Here is a 22,300-nt window from a genome sequence, read left to right on the forward strand (position 1 = left end):
CAAAAATCTCAACCAAAAGAATTTGTAGGAGTTTGAGAAATTAAGCTTGTGGGGATGTTAAACCTCCTTTAAGGATTGAGGGTTTGAGTAATAGAGTGAGAAGAAGGAGAAGGGAAGAAAAGAAGGAAGGAAAACAAAAATGAAGGAGGGGGAGGGGTTACTGTCTGCCGAGAGGAAGAGAGAAAGAGGAATTGGGAAAAATGGGATGAGGTGGCAAGGGTTTTGTTTTATTTAATTATTATTAATATTAATATTATTATTATTATTATTATTATAATATATATATATATATATATATATATATATATTTACGCAGGCGTAACAGGTAGGTGTTCAAAGTTTAAATTCAATTATGTTCTTGCACGTGGTTCTTCTAACTTTAAATTGTAACAGTAAATGGGCTTATCTTTAAGTAACTTTACCTTCTAATGGCACACTGTTATTTTCAAACTTAAAGACATAATGAATTTAACAAAAATGTGATGCATGATTTATATTCTTATTAATATGAGCATGCTTTCCTTTTCTTTTTAAGGAACACATTTTCTTCGATGCATAATATACTTCTAAAATCAATCCAATATTTTTAGTGTCTTCTAAGCTATTTTAAGCTGTTGTAATGAACACCTTAACTGAATTATGTCAGCTTTCATATTTGATTGCTTACTTCCATTCTTGAAATAATTAACATTTCCTAGTTTGGTGCATAGTTACTTGATATGCCACCTCTCAAATGATGTTTTGTAAGCTGTTCTTGAAATATTTAACATTCCCTACTGTGGTGCTTAGTTACTTGATGTGCCACCTCTCAAATGATGTTTCTTTTATTTTTAGGTTATTTATTTGATTTTTCCTATACATCTCATTTTAGGTTCAAATCAAGGCGGTAGCAATTTGACTATGAAAGGACGGCCTTTAGCAGTAAGACTTTGGCTAAATTCTCGCTGACAACATTGACTTTGGCTTAATTCTATCGCTAACAACATTGTGATGTTGTTTTTCGGTTGGTTGGTGTGATTTTTCCCAAGTCTTTCTCTCCCGCCCAGTTCATTGATTTGCCAAATTCAAACTAGAATGCTGGATATATATATTAGGGAAAATGGCATTTAGTGGTGCAGTGTGGCTGCTTTATTTGATTACAGAAATTCAGGAATTTTCTTAGAAATTGGTATATACTTAAGGAAGAAATGTTTCTCATAACAGTAGAGAAACATTACCTATTTGATAGATCATCTGCCTGGTTTAATAATTAGGGAAGTCTCTCTACTTGGCTTGTTCAGAAATCAGAACAACTACAGAGTTGGCTTCTGTTCACGTCACCCAACTTGTAATACAAGAAGTCATCTTGAAGTGAAAAGTGCCAAAAATTGGTTGTGATATGGAATCACGGATACTTAGTTTATTGATCAATAAGGCTTTAAAAGTGACAATATCTAGAATATAATATAGGCTATCTTTCTCATCTTCACTTTTTCTTATATCCATCTATGTAAATTAGGTGCATCATTGTTCTTTCCACTGGGTGAGCAATCCTATTTCTGATTGGATCTCAATTATTTTAGGGACTGGATCAGCTTAATCCAGAACTTCTCCAGTACTGTATTTTGATGCAGTCTTCACAATCTTTCAATCAATTTCTACCACGTCAGCAACATATGCTTCAGGCAGAACATAATTTAGTTAATCCATCTGTCACTGGTTTTGATAGCCAAAGACCAAGGGTGCTTCTTAATAATCAAGATAATGGTCCCAGGAAAGATGGCCAATCAAATTCTGTAGGTGATTCAATTCCTAATATTATAACACCTGCACAAATTGGTTTCCCTGAATTGCCTAATCTGGACTTGGATATGTTCCTTAAGGTATCACCTAACCCTATACCTGAATTGGATTTAAGTTTTTCACCACTTAAATTGTATAACCATTAAATTGTCTTTGAGAAATATTTAGGGGTTGCAACGTATTTCCAGGTTTTCTAATCAGTGTGTTTGTTTGAATTTAAGGCTTCCAAAAGTCAAGTCGGGCAAAAGCTAAAGCGAAATAATGATTTGGACTCACTTGCATCAACACAGAATCAGTTGGTCAGCGACTATTATTAATCGATCACTACTTGTATACACTGCCTTATTGTGACATCCTGATATGACATTGCACCATTTTCTTGTTGAAAACTTCTATTTCTATTGTCTGTAAAATGAAATGTTCTTTATTTATACTGCAAAATAACCCTAGAAAACAAGAAAAACTTGACCTTTAAGAGTAAATATATCAGCACTATTGGGTTCTGCTCATCTTTGTGATTATCATTCCATTAATACAGTGGACATGTAAGATTTCTTGAGCATGGATTTCTCCAGACATCCTGAAAAATTACTTGACCGCTGGGTAATTGTTATTTGGCAGGCTGATATGGACCATCTTACGGGTGATGAATCTTTGGGAGACAACGTAGAGTCATTCTCATCTCTCGCTGATACAGACCATAAAGGGCGAGTTGACAAAGGTATGATAAATCTGATAGTTTTGAATTATCAACCCTCCCTTTCCCCTTTCAAAAATATCCCAATAAAATGGGCACTTAGATGGAATTGATTTTTCATAAGAATATGGAAAAGCATAAGATTTCAAATTTGAATGGTCTGCTTTTTTTATTAGGATTCTCATTTAAGGAGGTAAAGCATGCAATGGCTAGTTCACATAAAGTTGACTGTTGTCACTTCTCCTTTGATGGAAAACTGCTTGTTACTGGTGGTCGTGATAAAACGGTACGTCCGGGGTTGATTCAACTTTAATTCTGAAATGGTATCTATTTCAGCAAAATTGTTACATTTAGTGTTTGTTCGAAGAAACTTCAGTTTAATGATTTGAATTTGTTAATAATGGTGAAACGAATTTGTCTGCTATCCGGTGCAGGCTTCTCTGTGGTGCACAGAATCGTTTAACCTGAAATCTACTCTTGAAGAGCACACTCAACGGATAACTGATGTTAGATTTTGTCCAAGCATGTTGCGTGTTGCTACTTCCTCAGCCGACAAAACTGTAAAGGTTTGGGATGCTAATAATGTAAGTCTAAATTTTCATGAATCAAATTCAATTTTGAAGTAATTATCAACCAATTGGGGTTTAAATAAAGCGACTGAGAAATTAGTTATGATTTTATTTTTATGATGAGAAACCTATGCCGTGAAAACTACAACCCTCGCTAGTCTCACTCCTTAGATGTCTTATTGTATTAGGCACATCATGTATGCACCCTATTTCACCGTTTACCTTTTGTTTCTTGATGACTCTCTCTTCCTCTGTCTGCTATTAAAATGTCAGCAACTTCTTGTGTTAAGGGACTGTAGTCTATTATTAACATTTAACAAATTGATATGAGAATTTTATTGGATTAATCTGAAAACTTGTGCTTGATTATAAATGATTGAAAGAAGAGGATATATGTCAAAGATAGAGGGGCTCGAGTGTCATCTGTTACTGGACTTTGTCAATAAATCAACGTAGTTGGTTCTCACATTTCCGATATTTGCATGCTGTTTACTAGGCTGTAATATTTTTTCTTTTGTTCCTAAATATTTGAGGTATTACAAGGTTGTAACTTAATCTTAGCATCAGTTATGCAACTAAGTCGCAAAGTTGATTGTGTTGGTATTATTGTTGAAAGTTGATTAGTTTTAAAAAACGATGTGGGTCTGCTCCGATTAAATTCCTATGATTTATCATTTCATTGGTCTTAGGGTGCATCACACTGATTTTTCTTATATCAGTTAAGATGTTATTTTTAATTAAAGGATCGCCTGTTTTTATTTTTATCATACTAATGAAATTTTTATTATACTTTGCAGCCGAGGCATTCTCTTCAGACATTTACAGGGCATACAACAACTGTGATGTCACTAGACTTTCAGCCAAGTAAGGGCGATCTTATTTGCTCTTGTGATCATAAGGAGATAAGATGTTGGAGTATTAAAAATGGTAGTTGTGTTGGGGTTTTCAAGGTAAAAAATCTCAAATAGATATTGTGAAGCAGATCCCAAGGTACTATTATTGGTTGGTTGCAAATAACTTTAAATTTTCCAATACATTATCAGGGTGGTGTAACTCTGGTGAGATTTCAACCGGGTTTGGGAAAACTTCTTGCAGCAGCAGTAGATAATCAAATTCTCATTGTTGACGTAGAAAATCTGAGTTGCAGACTTAAATTGCAGGTCAACTGCGAATTTAATGTTTACATTTGTCTTTTTGTAATTTGCTAAGTTTTATTTGACCTCAAACGGTGCTGGATTTTTCATCTTGGTAATGATAGACTGACAACCTTCACTTAGAGAACATTTTAGTTCATATGTACATTCGATTATTTTGCCATTCCCTCAAAATAGAGTTTTATATCAATTGATTTATTTTCCTTAACTTTAATGTGCAGAAACAGTAATTAGTAAATGCACTTCCAACATCAAAGTGTTGTATATTAATCAATGCCATTTCTCTCTCTCTCTCTTATTCTTTATCTCCCTCCTTGTATTGGAGGTCCTGATTATCCATTATTTATCAATTTTAGGGCCACAAGAGCCGTGTTCGATCGGTGTGCTGGGACTCTTCTGGAAATTATCTTGCATCTGTTAGTGATGATCTAGTTAGAATCTGGGCTGTTGGATCTGATAGTGGCTGGGAATGTATTCACGAATTGAATACAGCTGGGTCTGAGAACAAATTAAAGACCTGTGCTTTCCATCCCATCTATCATCTTCTGGTCATTGGCTGCCATGAGGTAAGTTATCTACAGTCGTCGTCGTCGTCATCAATAATACATGCTATTTGACTCTGGACTAATAAAGCATTCGTTATCTTTATTTTTAATTCAGACTCTTATGTTGTGGGACTTTATGGAGAGGAAAATAATGACTGTGCTCGCACATGACAAGCTTGTATCCGCGTTGGCCGTATCCGACGTTACCGGATTGATGGCTTCAGTTAGTCATGACAAGCATTTCAAGATCTGGAAGTGACTTGCACTTGCTGTTCAACCAACATAGGGAAGGTTTTTTTGTATATCCCTTTTTGTTCCTACTTCCTCACATAGGTCTTATACAACAAGCAGTAAATGGCATGTTTAGTATTTGTTGCCAATGTAAGTAAGGCGGTTTCCTTACACTCGAGATCATAAAAAGTGTATAGAATGAAAGCAGTAGTACACCTCATGAAAACAGAAAGAAACACTATCATATACATATTGTTTTGTAATTTCGCTTGGGAAATATAAATATCCTCTACATATTTTGTCGAAATACTAATCATAATTTTGACTTTCACTTTTTGAAATTTTTACCAGAATATTCTAGTTTTTAGAATTTGTAACTAAAATGCCCCACTTTTAAAATCACGTACCAAAATGTCCTACTTTTTTAGACTAACAAGAAATCGCTTTCTGGGGTGTGACCAGTTAAGGAGGAGTTTTTTTTTCTCTAGTAGGAGGTCGCTGGCTGGGGATGCGACCTCCCAAAGAGATTTTTCAAATATTTTTAAAATCATTTTTTATATTTATGTAATTATTAATATTAATTTTCTATATTAAATAATAATAATAATAATATTACATTAATAAATTATTATTATTATTATTAATTATTATTGTTATTATTATTAAAAATTATTATAATTAAAAATAGTTAAAATTAAATTAAAAATAATTAAAATTAAAATAGGAAATTAATATTATAAATTTAAAAAAAAAATACATTAAATAAAAATTATACATCAAATTATTCTCAAACTATTCTCATGATAAGCTGTGATTGTTTCTATTTCAATTTTGGTTCCTATAGCAAATGTTTGCATAACCAACAGGGAATTGATTGTAAGACTCTTCTCAATTATCATAAATTTAATTTGTTCAATTGATTTATTTTTTCCCTTCCAAGCCTTTCTACAAGTGTGTAGTTGTGCAAAAGCCTGAATCTTACCAATAATCATCTATTTTAATGTATTTTTATTTATAATTTGATGTATAATTTTTATTTAATGTATTTTTTTTTAAATTTATAATATTAATTTCCTATTTTAATTTAATGTATTTTATTTCATGTTATTAATGTAATTTTTTGTATTAATGTATTTTCTTTTAAATTTATAATATAATTTTCTGTTTTTAATTTTAATTACTTTTAATAGTTATAATATTAATTTTGTATTTTAATTTTAATTATTTTTAATTTAAGTATAATTATTTTTAATTATAACAATTTTTAATAATAATAATTTATTAATGTATTATTATTATTATTTAATACATAAAATTAATATTAACAATTACATAAAATATAAAAAATGATTTTAAAAATTTTGAAAAAACCTCTGGGAGGTCGCATCCCCAGCCAACGACCTCTTACTAGGAAAAAAAAACTCTTCTTTGGCTGGTCGCACCTCCAGAAAACAATTTTTTATTAGTCCAAAAAAGTATGACATTATGATATGTAATTTCAAAAGTGGGGAATTTTAGTCAAAAATTCTAAAAACTAACTAGGATATACAAATTCCTCATTTTTTGGGCTAAAATATTTTGAAAAATGTTGATATTAATGATATTTTTTTTAACCAGCAACCAACCTCCTTAATTTTGATAATAATAACTCCAACTACAAAACTACCTTAATTTTTGGGACTAGAGAATCATACGTATTAACAAATATCTTTTTTTGTGGTCTTTTAACAGAGATCTTTATCGGGAATAATATTCTTTGTTGTAGACTTATAGTAGTATTTTCAAAAATGTTTTTCATTTAAATATTTTTTTGTAGGAGTATTTATTAATTTCTCTTGTTTCATTTTAAATGTTTTATCTGAGTTGTGTATAATTCTTAAAAAAAAATAATTAGTTGTGATTTCAATAAATAAAAATATATATTATGGAAAAAAGTAATTAATAATATATCAGTATTATATAATAATATAATTTGAGAAAAATAACAAATAAAATAATTATTATGAGAGTAGGAAATATTTGCAGAGAAAAGTTTGTTTGGCATGTCAAATACCATGAATTTTAATTGCTTTTTCGGTGGAATTGTATATTATTTTGTAGATATGTTATTATAGATAGAATATTGAGTGATTAATATCTGACAAACCTTTTTGACATACAGGATGGATTTTTTATAACTTTTTCTTTACAAAAAGTCAGAAATTAAACCTGGCTATTTACTGAAGAAGTGGGAGCTACTTATTATTTAGACCAATATTATATTGATATAATTGTGTATTTTAACTATCAACTAAAATGTGACGTGTGCGTCGCACGGTTTTAATTGTTAAAAAAGTTTGAGGGGGTTGTATTAGAGAAATTTATTATATATTTATTAATTTATGTAAATTTTCAAATTTATAATTGGCTTTTTAATTTTTTTTTTATATTATTTCTTGTATCTTGCATTACTTTTGTTATTGGCAGAAGTTATATAATATGATTTAATATACCCTTTATCGGATTTATAGGTTAAATATTTTAAAATGAGTGTATTTATTTGTATTAACACTTTATATAAATATTTTTATCAATATTGGAGAAACATAATTAAATAGAATTTATGAAAGTGATGGTAATTGTATATAATTATTTTTTAATTCAATTATTTTTTTAATATGTATTTTTGAATTATGTTTTACAAAACAATAATTTACATGAAATAAACAACAATTCAGTGATAAATAGATTATATAATTGATAATTGTAGATTTCACTGCCTTTATTATAATATACAAGTTATATCAATGGGTAATTGGTATGAATATTCCATTTTTAATATTTTAATCTCAAAATGTCCCACTTTAAAATTATAAGAATTATATTTTTATATATTGTGTAATTTAAAATATATAACTGTTACATTTTAATTTTTAAATTTTAATTAAAACATTGTGATGTATTTATATGTAATGAATTAAAAAATTCATTGATCAAGAAATTAATTTGTTATATTAAAAATAATAAAATGGTGGACCCTACATGACAAGCTATTGTGGATCAAGATGCTAAGACTTGTCACTTTTATTTTTAATTAGTAAAGTGTTTGGCGGCTCATTGTCTTTATAGATTATTAGTGGGCTTGATGCAAGTACTCAAGGGCTCGAGGTCCTTTAGGCTTTAATCATATCATCATCATGAAACCAAAATGGCTATCTCAACTGAATTGGTAAAAAGGATATTAGTATTTTTAATCAATTGTTTAGATATTGGTTGATATTAACTACAAATAAAGTGTATATATTACATCATGAGCTTACCATTATAGTTTTCAACTCTTCCTCAGAAAAATACGGTGACACATCTGTTGGTATATTTGTACAGTTTGTTTATGTCCAAAGATAAAGAAGATCAATCAATATAGAGGGTCACATATTCTTGATATAATTTTGATGCAATAAAAATTAAATATAAATCTGAATTAAATATTTTATTGGAGAGGAATGGTTGAGTCGTTTAGAAATTAGAGAAGACAACAAATTAACGATGCAATAACTAAAATGTTACATTATGAAACTATGGTTACATGAAAAGAAAAATACAATATAAAAATATTAAATTGTAGTTAAGTATTGAACAATTGATTGAGTGAATAAATAGGATAAAAGAGGTAGTAATAGTATAAAAAAAAACTGAAAAGGTGACAGTAGAGAAAAAAAGACAGAATGGGCAGATAAAATAAGGAAATAGAAGAAAAAAAATTGGTCTGATTTAATAGATTATAATAATTACATATATTTTGATGCAAATCAAACGACACTATATGGTTGATACTTTATGGTACTGCTCAAAATGTCATATAGTTAAAGATCTTCAAATACTTGGTTAATAAATTGATTGTGTGGTTGACGAGTTATAATTATTTTATGTTGGATCTTTTGTTGGTGGTATGTTGCAAATCTTGAACAAGAAGATGATGAACTTGATGATGATGAATGTTGCACAAATAAATTTCAAAGCGTATGTATTACACTAAGCTTTAGGTTCGATTCGCCCCCACCAATCTATATATATTGGATGCAAACGGGTTAACCGACGAATCCCTTCATGATACTTTGGAATCATTGAAGTGAATTGCACATTCACATCAAACCTATCGATCAATGATAGTTTACAAAATAAAGTTTATTCATTTACTCTCGTGTACTAGAGAAAAGAAGAAATGACTCAGAAATATTTTTGACTCATGTAACATGAATTTTGTGTTGTTTATCTTGTGTCCTTTCTGCCTCTAAAATATCTCTATTTATAGAGATACTCATACCAATTGGTGAAAGAAAACAACTCTTCAACTCATACCAATTGGTGAAAGAAAACAACTCTTGTGAAAGATTGCAACTTTTGATAACTTAATAGATGCATTGGTTTGAATTAAACCCAAACATTACAACCACCTGACCAAGTAATACATTCAATTATTTAATTTTGCTACATTAATATAGCTATTAAAAAAATCCAAATATATTTTAGAAATTTTCCTAATATTTTATAACTACATTATCAATCATTTTAACACACGCGTGTCTTTTATATATATATATATATATATATATTCTTCAATTTTGAATTAAAATATTTAGGTTGGTATTGTCTCAATTTTCTCCCTAATAAAAGTTTAATTTAAATTTTGTAATTTAAAGTAGAATATTTCAATTTATTAGATAAGAGTAATAAAATTATTTCCTTTTTTTGTGAGAAAAATAATTTTGAAATAAAAAATTTAATTTAATGAATTTTAAATTAATTAACTTTTAAATTAAGTCAAATATTATTGGTACAAATATCTCAACAAATTGTTATCCTTACTTCTATTATTCCGTTATTTTATAAGCTTGATCGACACACTCAAGAAAATAGTTATCATTTTTTAAAATATAATTTTTTGTCCTTTAAGTTTCATACCAATTTTAAAATTTGTCCCAATTTAATTTTTTATCCAAAAATAATAACATGACATATTTTTCAATGATATAATTTTAAATATATTGTAACATAAACAAATACATGTGGATTTAGATTTATCCACCTCATTAAACATTAAAATAGTATATTTAAAAAAGAACAAAAATATTGTTAGAAAAAATACATTATAATTATTTTTGTAACTTCACGACTTCATCTTTTTGTAACTTATTTTTGAATGTACTATTTTAATGTTCATCCATATCGATAAATAAAACCATACTTATATGTTGTCATATCAACATATTTAATATTATATTATTTAAAATATATTATATCACTAATTTTAAAATAAAAATATATTTTTTATAGGAGATAAAAAATAAAATTAAACCTTTTAATTTATCTCCCTTTTCCGAAAATATCCCAATTAGTCACTTGATGAATTGGAAAACTCTTTGTTATTGCTGGTAATGATAAAAAGGTATATTCCAGGTTGATCCAACTTTAATTATGAAATGATCTTCGTTTCAAATATAGATGTTACATTTAGTGTTTGTTCAAAGAAACTTGTTTATTGATTTGTCTACTTTGTGTTGCAGGCTTTTCTGTGGTGCACCGAATCTTTTGACCTGAAATCTAGGCTTGAAGAGCACACTAATTTGATAACTGATGTTAGATTTTGTCCATGTTGCATTTTGCTACTAACTAAGCGACAACAACTGTGATGTCAATAGACTTTCACCCAAGTAAAAACAACCTTATTTTCTCTTGTGATAAAGAGGATATAAGATGTTGGAGTATAGAAAATGGTAGTTGTGATGTAGTTTTCAAGGTATGAAAATCTCACAAATATGGTGAATAAGATCTCAATGTTTAGGTTAATTAACAATCAGATGCATGTTATAGTTTCTCATATGTTCCGAGAAGGCAACACTTGTGCTATATTTTAGTCTGGTACAATATCTCTCATCATGGTTTTCACTGCTGGTATGTTCTTCCTTATTGGATTAAGTTAGATTACTTTAGGCATAGAGTTTCTCTTCGTAATTACAGATTCAAAGGATTGTAATTTGTTTGAGGTTTTTACTGCACTTTTTTCCTTTTACCATGGTTTTATCCCAATGAATCTTCTTGATAAGATTTTTAACGAGACAATTGTTCAGTGTTTCAATTGTTTGTTATCTGTTTTGGTCTAGTCCTCAATAAAATTTGGGTGCTGGGAATAAAATTTCGATATTCAATAAAATTTGGGTGCTAGGAATGATGGTTAAGGTTTAGGATGCCAATCTAGTTGAGATGCTTTCCTTTAAAAGGATGCTTTTGCACCTCATTAGTCTTTTATATATAAAAACAAACAAACACTAAATGCTATTTCTGTAAATTATTGAATTCAGTCAATACTTGAATCCACAAGTCGACCCTTTACAAAGTATAATCTTAAAATAACCGAGAACCAAAAATAAAACAGCTAAAATGTTTACAGAATACCGAAGTTGACTGTGGTAAGGACTGATCAGTATTTAACATTTATGTTGGTGTTTTAACATAAGGCAATATTATAGTAATTCACATGTAGGACGGTTCTATGAACTCCAGATTTCAACTTACCTGAGATCCACATGTAATTTTTTTCCCCTTCTGGATGATTTCCTAGCAATTTTTTTGTCTTCAACAAGACTAGAAAAAACGTTTGCTGCACATTACCTCTCTCACATCACTTATAAGAGGCAGATGACAAAAATTAATAAAACAAGTAAAGTACATGATGACATATCCACGAATTTCCTGAGAACCAAATAAAGGACGTCTCAGTTTGATTATTTAATATAGCTGCAGAAAAACTGGTTTACATTTTTGCCTAAAATCTGTTACAAAACCAACTTAGATCTGAATTTGTATATCTAACAGGAAAGTCTACAAATAGAAATCAATAATACTTCACTTTACAACAAATATACCCTTCAATTATGTAAAACAAAATAATTTCGATATTGTGTTATAAGTTTACAAACCCTAAAAGCACACAGGATCTCTTCTATAATTATATTGCTATACACTAGTCACACTTATTTTATGTGGTATTGTAAAACTAATAGCAAGTCCATCCCATCATCTCCTTTGGAAATTGAATGATTTGATTGCATAGGCAAATACAAATGCAAAAAATATGCAGAAACCAGCTACCATAGTAGCAGTGACGTACAAGAAATCATGCCTGTACCCAAACACTTCCTTGAGTACTAGGCTTATGGCTGTCGAACTTCCATTGGATAGCTTCACCAACTTATCATCATCACCATACTGTGATGTTAAGAGACCATACAAACTCCAGGCTACAGGATTTGCCCAGTAATACCATCTCCACCAAATAGGGATCCTCTGAAATTTAGACAAAAGAAAGTTATTGGATGACAGATAATTCAGTACATGAATACACCCGAAAAGAATTAAATTTTGAGAACCAATTATTATTAATCTTCCTATCATTAGATTCGACGTTTTGAGAAATTTTCAATGACCAAATTAGAAGTTTATTTTTCTTCTTCATGTTTTTCATACTCCAGCACTTCTTGTGACAATGACTCTCGAGAGGGACTGAAAACTGTAAATGGAAGCAATAAAGCATCAGTTTTTCCATACCTTATGAGGAATCATAAAACCACTGAAAAGGTTCCACAACATATAAAATGGAGCAGCAATGATGGCAGCGACGTGATGATTTGGTGTGACAGCAGTAGTCATCATCCCATAGAAGGTAAAATATAACATAGTAAAATACATGAAGAATAAGTACCAAATGAACCTATCAACAGTCCAGACAAAGGAAGCCATGGAATAGAATATTGAAGAGTATATGATAGCCTGTGCAAACACGTAAGGAAACTCAATCACAACCTGCACAATATAGGTTAACACATTAGTCAACTTACAGAAAACTGCAGGTCCCAGGCACCAAGTAATGCTATTTAAAAAAATACCTGAGCAAATGCAAAGCTTAAAGCTGAATACATCCCTGCAGCTCTTTCTCTATATGAAACAAATCTTTCCACGGAAACAACAGGTTGAACAGCTGTGCCATTTGTGATGCCAATGAAGAGGATTGCCGAATACATAGATCCCATGGCATTAAATAGATCTTGCTGCGTCTCCCTTTAAAAACAATAGTATGGGTGTTGCATAAGGTTGATTGTAAAAGAAAAAAATATACATCGCAGTGGAAGTATAAATGAACTACGTTAGCATATTGTAGCCCAACTTGATTTCAAACATTCCATGAACCTATATTGTTGCATAAGGTTGATGGTAAAAGAAAAAAATATACATTGGAGTGGAAGTATAAATGAACTATATTCACATATTGTAGCCCAACTTGATTTCAAACTTTCCATGAACCTCAAGACATCTTGAACAGAATTTTGTCTACCACTGTGCCTCCTTTTTGTTATTTAGATAATTTTTTAACCCTATGTTAGTCTAAAAAAATTTAAATTGGTAAATTGATCTCTTCTGCATACTGATTATGTAATAGTGTCCTGCAGGGCTTTCTTGATGTTTACAGATATTTGGGATCCATCATATCATAACTACCGATTTCTAGCAGGAAAACATTGCACATATGTACCAAGTAATAAAAAAATTGACAACGTAAGAAGCATGTGAAACAAGTTGTTATTTTAACACTGAATACCAAAGGAAAAAAAGAAAGAGAAAAGGACCTTTTAGCACCAAATCTCCAACATATTGTCCCAAGCATCAATGAGATGATGATAGTGTAGAAGAAGCGAACAGCAGTGTACTGCGGGTTTCGCCAGTAAGATAGATTTTGCTTCCAAAGACAAGTTAAGAACTGCTCAAAAGGTGACCGACAATACTTGCTTGCAAAATGCAATTCTTTTGAGCTACTAACTGGTATGCTCAATCTTTCAACCAAATCTTGGTTATATCTGAAGAAAAAGATGGTATATTAACATAAATAAAAATATTAAAGATCAAAAGTTGCAGCCAAAACTACACATACTGATATAAACTTGATTTTCGGTAGATTTCCGCGAAGTCCACTCCCAAACGGTTTTCTTCTACCGAAGAAGTAACCTCCAGCATCCATGTAGCAGGGTTATATCCAGACCTGATCTTTGGAACTCCTTCGATTGCCTACAGAGATATAAATTTTATAAATAATTGAGGCTGCACCATTGAGCCATAGAGAACATTCTGACATTCAGGAGATCTAAGCAAGCAACAGCTAACCTCAAAATAACTGATTAGTTCGCTCGACTTAGGACCAAGTGGGCCAGCATATATAAGCTCTCCTCCCCGCTTCATAAACAAAAGCTGTAAAAGAAATTGAGATTTCGTCACATTTGTGAGAAGAAATTAAGTGTTGAAGAGAAGTTCAAATAGAAGGTAGCATATGATGCTCTATCAGAAACAATCAATTCCAACAACAGACAGGATAACAGAAACTATATATACGATAGATATGGATATTGCTACATATCCAAAGGAACATAAAAAGAAATCACGCTATAACTAGCAACATATATAACAGTATGTCAACATCAAAGTAAACTAGGAAGGAAGGGAGAGGCTACAATGCCAACAAATTGGCACGAGCAGACTCCAAATACTCATTTTTATATGGAATGCTTGAAGTGCCCTCTCCTAAGTAAATTACCTCATCAAAGGATTCAAATATATCTATGCTAGGCTGATGGATGGTGCACACGATTGTTCGCCCAGTGTTTACTATATTCCTCACAGTTCTCATCACAATGGCTGCAGCCCTAGCATCCAATCCAGATGTGGGTTCATCCATGAAGACTATAGAAGGGTTTGCTACTAGTTCCACTGCTATAGTCAACCTTTTCCGTTGTTCTGTTGACAGACCATCAACTCCAGGTAGACCTACTAGTGCTCCACGTAGTGGAGTGAGCTCCACAAGTTCCATTATCTCCTCGACAAAGGCCTGGCAATCAAAACTCTCCAAAAGTTATTTTTTGATTAAAAAATGTTTAAAATAATTCCATGTTTTGTCCCTATATAATGCAGAAAGGCCATACTATCACCGTCTCACCTTTTGTGTCTCCAAGTCAACATCCGAAGATAATCGAAGCCAAGCAGAAAACAGTAAGGATTCCCAGACAGTCAAGCAAGGGGAATGAACATCATTCTGCTCACAGTAGCCAGATATTCTTGCAAATGAATCTTGCCTTTTGGGATAACCAGATATATATACACTCCCTTCTATGAAACCACCAGTTTTTCTTCCAGCTAATACATCCATCAGAGTGGTTTTCCCGGCACCACTTACTCCAACCAATGCTGTCAACACACCAGGCCTAAAAGCTCCAGTAACATTAACAAGCAGCTGCAGCCTGTCTTCTGAAATCCCTTGTTGTTTCAATTCCTGAAGCAATAATTGAACCAAAAAGCATTTAGTCTACCAGATTAATTTAAAAAAAAAAAAAATGATTTGTTTGCGTACCAAAGGGACATCCACATAGTAATTGATATTTCTGAAAGCCATAGAAAGGGGTTGAAATGGGAGAACCATTCCTCTTTGCTTAAAATGCTTTCCTGGGAAGAGAAGACAGTCGGATAAAATGTCACACCCCAGTTATATACATACATACAGTCAAGTAAAAAATAAAAAATATATGTATAATCTTCAATTTATTTTTATTTTTTTGAATAATAATAATCTGCAATTTATATTACAAACCACTTGATGTCGAATGCTGCAAGTACTCTCTCAACTCAATAACAACGCTTTCTCCTTGTCTTCTCTTTTCTCTTTCATTCAGCTCATCCTTTGAGACTACAGCTTGTTGTCTTCCTAAAGCTGAAGCAAATATTGGGAGCAAAAGATATTATAAAAGCTGTTTTCCTAACAAAATTACTTTGGCCTATGAAGCTCCATAAGGCACCACAAGATTAGACAACTAAAGGGATAATATACAGAATGACAAATCTTACGATTAAGGTAAGCTAAGAAGATTGTAAATAGAATGTTGAACAAAATTGTGTATCCAACCAAGGCTCCAAGACCAATCCAATACCAATAGCTTTCCGTATACAAACCCCGCCCTTTTAACACTGCCTTGCCCAATGGATATGTGGTCTGGTTTCCAACTTTCTGTAAACGAAATTAAATAGTGAGATGAGTTGCTTTAGATGCAGTAAGGAAACTTCTACAGAGAATTCATGTTGAGTAGATATCAATCACCACTTCACAACATTATCCTCTGTATTTTAAAACTAGAAAAGTAGTACCGATGGTACAGAAAGAAACAAATGATCACAATCACAACAAGGATTATACCTTATCCCAGGAATGTCCAAGGAACTCATTTACAGAAGCAGAATTTTGTGCATACATCAAAGGAGAAACCCAAAAGCCCCATATCCACCAACTTGGTATATGGTCTGCCTCAAAATAAGTTAAAAGTTAGAAAAGTTAGTTTACCAAAATGAATTTAGAAACATGCAGAGATTGCAATTCCAGATTAACCTTTTGAAATAATATATCCACCAAGAGCCATTACAACCAACATGGCAAACGATCCAAAGGTATTGGATACTATCATATTCCGACCCAAGGATCCTATCAAACGAAACAGACCTATAGACATCTGGTGCAGAAAGAAATAAAGCAAGAATTGCTGCAGAAATCTGCCGATATAAGCACAAAATAGTTGGTCAAGATAAACTCATAGAATACATGAAAAACTCTATGTAAACATAAGAGTTATTACCTAGTAAATGCAGGATCATATCCACTTCCATAGTATGATACCACTACCCAGCATCCAGCCTCCATGAGAGAAGTTGGGATACTAAGGAACCAAGAAGGGAGTGTATATGCCCAGCTAGGATAGAAATGTAAGTCTCTGTGCTTGTAAAGAATCGGAAGCTTTGCAACTAACATTGACACCTCCGTAAAACCATTAAAAAGAAGAATAACCATAGAAAAATACAGTGCTCCAAGATATAAACCTCCATCGTCAATTGTATCATGGTGCATCGTTGTTCGGAAGAAAACACTCATTGTAATTAAAGCAACCAAAAACAGCTGAAAATAGTAAGTAAAAGTCAATATAGGCTAAAAAAATCTTACATAGTTACATCCATTTTAGAACCAAAAAATGTCAAACTAAAAGAATCACAAGAAACAAACATGAATACACACAAACACATAACAAAGAAGATTATGAGATTACATGAATTATCGCGTTTTCATAAGGGAATTTCAATAGAATTACTTTTACTGAATATTTTATAATGGTAGGATTACCTGCACAAATTTAAAAATGTAAATAAATGCATTCCGCTTCATAAGAAGCTTCTGCCACTGAAAATTAATCTTGAGAAGTTCAAGCCTTTTCGCTCCATAAGAACAAGTCGCCAAGGCAGCTGGATGATTATAGCGTTTATTGAAAGGAATATTCAGTTCCTCAGACAAAATCTTTCCCTCACGGTACAAGGAAAAAGCTTGGGCAAACTTCCCAACAGGTATGTACCGGTAAGGGCGGTCAAGAACGGACCAGTACTGCTCTTGATCCTTCATAGACGTGACCTGTTGATAAAAATTTGAAATGTGGACAGTTACTAAAGTTAAGAGTTTTAAAAATATTCATTACTATATCACTGCTACTCACTTCTTGTAAAAAGTCTGCTACATTTTTTCGCTCAGGACAACTGAATCCCATCAGTTTGAAAAATTCAAGAGCAGCCTCACGAGGGCCCTGATATACAATCTGACCCTCGGACAAAAGAATAACATCATCAAACAATTCATAGGTCTCAGGAGCAGGTTGAAGAAGAGATATGATTGTGGTTGCATCAAGTGCACGTGTTGAATGCTTGAGATATCTAATGATCTGATATGTTGTTGAACTATCTAGACCAGTTGATATCTCATCCATGAACAGCACTCTTGCTGGTCCAATTAGTAATTCACCTGTAAATCACACAACAAATAATTAGCATTTTGTAAATACATCTATGGCGCTAGTGCATAATACAAGGTAATAATATGTGTCACTAACCTGTTGTAAGCCGCTTCTTTTGTCCCCCTGAGATTCCCTTGAGCATTTCATCCCCCACCAATGTGTCACCACACATGTCCAAACCTAATATCTTTGTGAGAAATATTTTAGTACTCAAAACTAAACATCAAAACAACCATACAAACAAGGTATACACAGATAATGGTAGCTTATGAATATTTGTTGGCATAACAGATAACTTGCCAAAGAAGTTAAAAACATTTTCGAATTAGGCTTCGAGGACTTTTTTCTTTATTGGTATGTCCTCAATTTTGTTTTTAGGATTATCTTTAAGCCATCATTGGTTATCAAAATCAGGCAGCCAGACATTGGCGTGGTTCATTTGTTTGTTGTGTGGAGTCTTGCAAATTGGAACACAATCCATGCAATAGCTTTTGAATGTTAATCGTTCAAGCTTATGATCCACCATTCTTTCTCTAATTCTTCCTATGCACGAATTCTCCCTTCATGAACACACTCACATGTGTTGTATCCAACAAAACATAATTATTTTGCATCACAAATTCCATTAGTGGAAAAATATTTCAAAAACAAAAAACAAGCCAACAAATATTTCAGGTCATAATCACATGATAACTCGCTGTGCATCCAAGAGTAACATTATTTAGAAAATACCTTCATGATGTACTCAACCACAAGATTTGATTCCTGTCCACCAAGAGCTAATGACTGCAAACAGAATCTTGAGTAGATTAATTTGTGTCCATGAATGAAGTTTATAATTGTTATTTTGAGAAGAAAAAAAAAAGCAGATATTATGCATTGAAGGGAAGATAAAAGAATGAGAATGTGCCTTCATGAATAAATCAAGATCTGCATCGGGTTTTATTCCAGCATTCTTTTCTCTTCTAGCAAGTTCCAGCAACATATCTGGTAAGACTCCAGAAATTAGTACTCAGCATCTAAAAGAGAAAATTGAGTATAAGTTAACATGATAACAAAAAAACACACCAAATTTAAATCCGACGCCTTGACAGCAACCAGAAAACTGGAGAGTTTCCCTCACGGTCATCTCTGCTACATGCCGATCTTGTTGGCTGATGTAAGCTGATGTTCTCTGAGGAACAAACTCTTTCAGACTATGTCCATTGTAGGTAATGTTCCCTGACACCTTCAAAGGACATGAAAGAACAGAAGTTAGTTGGTGCCTTCGGCCTTCCATTCCATTAATTACGACCAATACTTTTCTTACTAAATGATGCTATTTCGTATCCAATACAATTAGAAATAAATCCAAGCAGAATGTAGTCGGGTTATTACGACTTGGGAGACTTCTTATTTAATTCCACTATCCAAACAACCTATTGTGGCTACTTGGTGTAATACAAATGAGGGATAGGCTACTTCTCATGTTTGTTTTACATTATTTTTGTACAATCTTTTTAACAATCTTTTTGTACTTGATAGTATTGCCGCAAGATTAAACAGATGACTGCCAAAAATTTCTATCCTAGCTGTTGGCATTGTTGTTGGCCGTCGAGACATAGAGGACTGCCATTAGGATTTGTTTAGCTCAATTAAAAAAATTTAGTATACCTGCAAACCAGATCCTAGTCTGCCAGCAAGAGCTAAAAGCAAAGTTGTTTTTCCAGAGCTTGGCGGACCCAATAACAACGTTAACCTGCAAGAATAACAAAACAACATTCTATCAAACACGTGCAATATCCAGAAACAAGAACCATAACGCATTAACGCACACCATGCATGTAAGAATTATATAATAAACTTTGGGAAAATAAAATTATAAAAAATAAATTGATGTAATTTTTTCTTTGAATGGTAAATTTTAAGTGAAAAAAATCAGGTGAGGCCTAAGTTCCCTTTAAAGATTTGTGGATAATATATCCATCAATTGACCGCATTAATAAGTTGCAACTAGTATCCACAAATTAATATTCTTACGTAACTAATTTTTATTAAGTGATGCTAAATTACTAGTAATTCTTCAAAGGTAATATAAAAATTTCCAAAAAGTTATCCTTATTTGTGAGTGCCAACTGTATGGTTTATTGTAGACATTTAATAGAGTAATATAAGAAACAAAAATTAAAAATAGTAAGAAATTATTAGTTTAATGATATAAATGTTCTATTTGTAATAAAGATGTGTTTTAGAGTCTTTTAAATCCTACTTTAACCAACAAATAATAATGTTACATTGGACGTCATATTCTGGGTTCAAATTTGAAACCTCGTAATTGTATGAATTAATTATGGTGATATTTATTATTTGTTCTAAAATAAAACAAAAATATATTTTAGAAAAATATATATTTAAAACTGAGTTTTAAAAAATTGAAAAAAATATTGAATTTTTAATTTAAATTAATAATAAAGTATATACAACATACCAAAAAGAAATAATAAAGTACTCTATTTATTTATTTATAATTTGAAAATATTTTATATATTTAAAGTTTAATTTAATTTTAGCAAAATGTCAATATAAGTCGACCAATTTTGAAGATATTTTTATTAAAGTCAATTTTTAATAATAAATATATCAATTCATATCAACATTGCATAAAAAATAATAATATTGTTTGATATGGATCGAAGATATTTAAATACTAATTAAATAAATAATCCATACAAATAAATCATTTTAAAAGAAAATCCATTTGAAAAATTAACGAAAAAATATTTGAATAGTTATATGAGAAAAAAACTAAAACACGCAACTCAAGATTAACTTTTATAAAAAAATTACTTAATCAAAATACACTCTATTTTAATATTTTTAAAACTAAAATTAATAAAATTTTATTTAAAATCAATATTGTTTAAACAAATTCTAAATAAATTAACTTTATTTTCAATCAAAAAATAATTGTACAAAATTAATTAGTTTAATTTAATGAGTGATATTCTAAAGTATTTAAAAAATATTTTTTTTTATAAAAAAATTAGTAATTTTACTTAAAAAGAAAAATATTGTAAGTTTTAAAATGTCTCCTATCCGTTTTCAACACTGACCTTGAAGGTCTGATAATCCCACTGATATCTGCAAGAATTGTCAATTTGCTTCTCTTTCGTCTGCTTATCCGCAACTGTCTTAAAAGAGCCTAGTAATCTCAAAATGAAAAGCAAATTAGCAATTAAGATATGTTCCTCAAACAGTAACAAGTAACAACAAAGGTTATTATTATTGAACGCAAATTCTCAAAATAGGAACCAGATTAAAGAGCACCTCTGTCATATTACAGATGAAATTGGGGATTGTAGGTAAAGCTCTGCTTCCAACATGTACAAAAGTCTCAATGCCTAAGTTTTGAAATCGAACTTCAATCTTCGGAAACTCCAAATGTACTCTGCGAAGACCATACATCGAATAATTTCATTCAGTGAAATTAATTATATTTAATTTGTTTTTTTACGTGAGCTACCTACATATTACAGCTAAAGCAAGAGTAAAAAAAAAAAAGATGAACTAGATATCTATCAGAATCGAAGAAAGAAAGAAAGAAAGAAACAACCAACCAAGTGCTAATTTATCTTTAAAATTGATTTTAAATAGAAGTTAAGATTTGTACTAATATTTAATTTGTACTCTTAAATTTATGTTTTAATTAACTTTCTATTTAAACAATTATTTTTGACCTTAAACTAAGTCTCTTTTAACTAAAATTAAATAGACACATACTCGAATTATCCAAACATGAACTCTTCACTTCAAACTCAATTTGAAGCAAAAAGTGAAGCACAAATACCGGCATTTCCAACTTGATGAACAGACATAATTACACCAGAGGAAACCTAATTTAGTGATAAAGGAAAAGGTATGAATAATTACGCGTCGAATCGGCTTCTCATACGGTGAAAGAATCTCTCAGGATCATTATCAACAAAATCAACTAGCCTTTCCAAAAGAAGACGGTGTTCCTGCGCCTGAAGGTCACTTACATCGATCTCTTTCTTATCACCAACGAGATCCTGAAAGATACCTCTTCGCGCTCTGTTGTAAGTTGGAAGCCTCTCCAACGCCGCCCAGCGTAGAGCCTCTTCGTCTTCTCCTCCCTCCCTAAACGACGCCGATCTGGCGAAGGCGTTCTCCGCTGAATTCCACATTGCTGAAAGAGAGAGTGAAGAGTGGAATGAATGAATGAATGTGATGAGAGTATAGTACTTAATTGTTATGAGCGATGGAGGATAGGTAGTTGAGGATTAAGAAGCATTAATGAATGAGTCTTCTCTTTCTTCATACTCCACAGACTGAGTGGGTGAATTCCTTAAAGCGCAGTATAGTAGTTGTTGTGCTGTTAAAGATACCCCTCATTTAATAGCCGCGGGAAACACAAACACGAAATGAA

The 22,300-nt window shown here is 31.4% G+C and overlaps 2 protein-coding genes and 1 long non-coding RNA gene across 4 annotated transcripts in view; 2 read left to right on the plus strand and 1 right to left on the minus strand.

Annotated features, from left to right (window-relative positions):
• The window catches only part of LOC101501321 (transcriptional corepressor LEUNIG-like), an 11,607-nt gene extending 6,298 nt beyond the window's left edge, over window positions 1–5,309 (plus strand). For both annotated transcript variants that reach the window (XM_012718026.3, XM_073363360.1), the window contains 10 exons: window positions 872–921; window positions 1,563–1,862; window positions 2,004–2,081; window positions 2,404–2,503; window positions 2,656–2,765; window positions 2,914–3,063; window positions 3,846–3,998; window positions 4,092–4,208; window positions 4,559–4,768; window positions 4,863–5,309. In XM_012718026.3, the coding sequence (XP_012573480.2) occupies window positions 872–921; window positions 1,563–1,862; window positions 2,004–2,081; window positions 2,404–2,503; window positions 2,656–2,765; window positions 2,914–3,063; window positions 3,846–3,998; window positions 4,092–4,208; window positions 4,559–4,768; window positions 4,863–5,006 (1,412 nt within the window). In that variant the 3' untranslated portion in view covers window positions 5,007–5,309. The remainder of the gene's footprint in view (window positions 1–871; window positions 922–1,562; window positions 1,863–2,003; window positions 2,082–2,403; window positions 2,504–2,655; window positions 2,766–2,913; window positions 3,064–3,845; window positions 3,999–4,091; window positions 4,209–4,558; window positions 4,769–4,862) is intronic.
• A 4,971-nt stretch (window positions 5,310–10,280) lies between these two features.
• LOC101501640 (uncharacterized) lies at window positions 10,281–11,093 on the plus strand. The gene is made up of 2 exons (XR_190142.4): window positions 10,281–10,403; window positions 10,522–11,093. It is a non-coding gene; the product is annotated as an uncharacterized lncRNA (long non-coding RNA).
• A 600-nt stretch (window positions 11,094–11,693) lies between these two features.
• On the minus strand, window positions 11,694–22,216 carry LOC101501855 (ABC transporter G family member 32). Its single transcript, XM_004508503.4, has 24 exons — window positions 21,784–22,216; window positions 21,181–21,301; window positions 20,967–21,055; window positions 19,528–19,612; window positions 18,943–19,102; window positions 18,785–18,861; window positions 18,607–18,660; window positions 17,971–18,061; window positions 17,581–17,882; window positions 17,217–17,498; window positions 16,678–16,994; window positions 16,434–16,594; window positions 16,245–16,348; window positions 15,899–16,058; window positions 15,645–15,764; window positions 15,408–15,499; window positions 14,997–15,329; window positions 14,598–14,888; window positions 14,171–14,254; window positions 13,941–14,074; window positions 13,639–13,866; window positions 12,901–13,072; window positions 12,563–12,817; window positions 11,694–12,301 (listed from the first exon to the last, which is right to left on the minus strand). The coding sequence occupies exons 1-24, from the start codon at window positions 22,056–22,058 to the stop codon at window positions 12,032–12,034; spliced, it is 4,257 nt and encodes a 1,418-aa protein (XP_004508560.1). The 5' UTR covers window positions 22,059–22,216; the 3' UTR covers window positions 11,694–12,031.
• Between the last annotated feature and the right edge of the window lie 84 nt (window positions 22,217–22,300).

Source organism: Cicer arietinum, chromosome 7, assembly GCF_000331145.2.
Source record: "Cicer arietinum cultivar CDC Frontier isolate Library 1 chromosome 7, Cicar.CDCFrontier_v2.0, whole genome shotgun sequence".
Classification (NCBI taxonomy): domain Eukaryota; kingdom Viridiplantae; phylum Streptophyta; class Magnoliopsida; order Fabales; family Fabaceae; genus Cicer; species Cicer arietinum.

Excerpts from the sequence above, each read along its gene's own strand:
- LOC101501855 (XM_004508503.4), bottom strand. The coding sequence starts at position 22,058 with ATGTGGAATTCAGCGGAGAACGCCTTCGCCAGATCGGCGTCGTTTAGG. Across the intron at positions 18,862-18,942 it reads AGGCGTCGGATTTAAATTTG|ATATGTTGCTGGAACTTGCT; the intron begins GTGTGTTTTTTT and ends GAGTCTTACCAG. Across the intron at positions 16,995-17,216 it reads ACATTTTTAAATTTGTGCAG|CTGTTTTTGGTTGCTTTAAT; the intron begins GTAATCCTACCA and ends TACTATTTTCAG.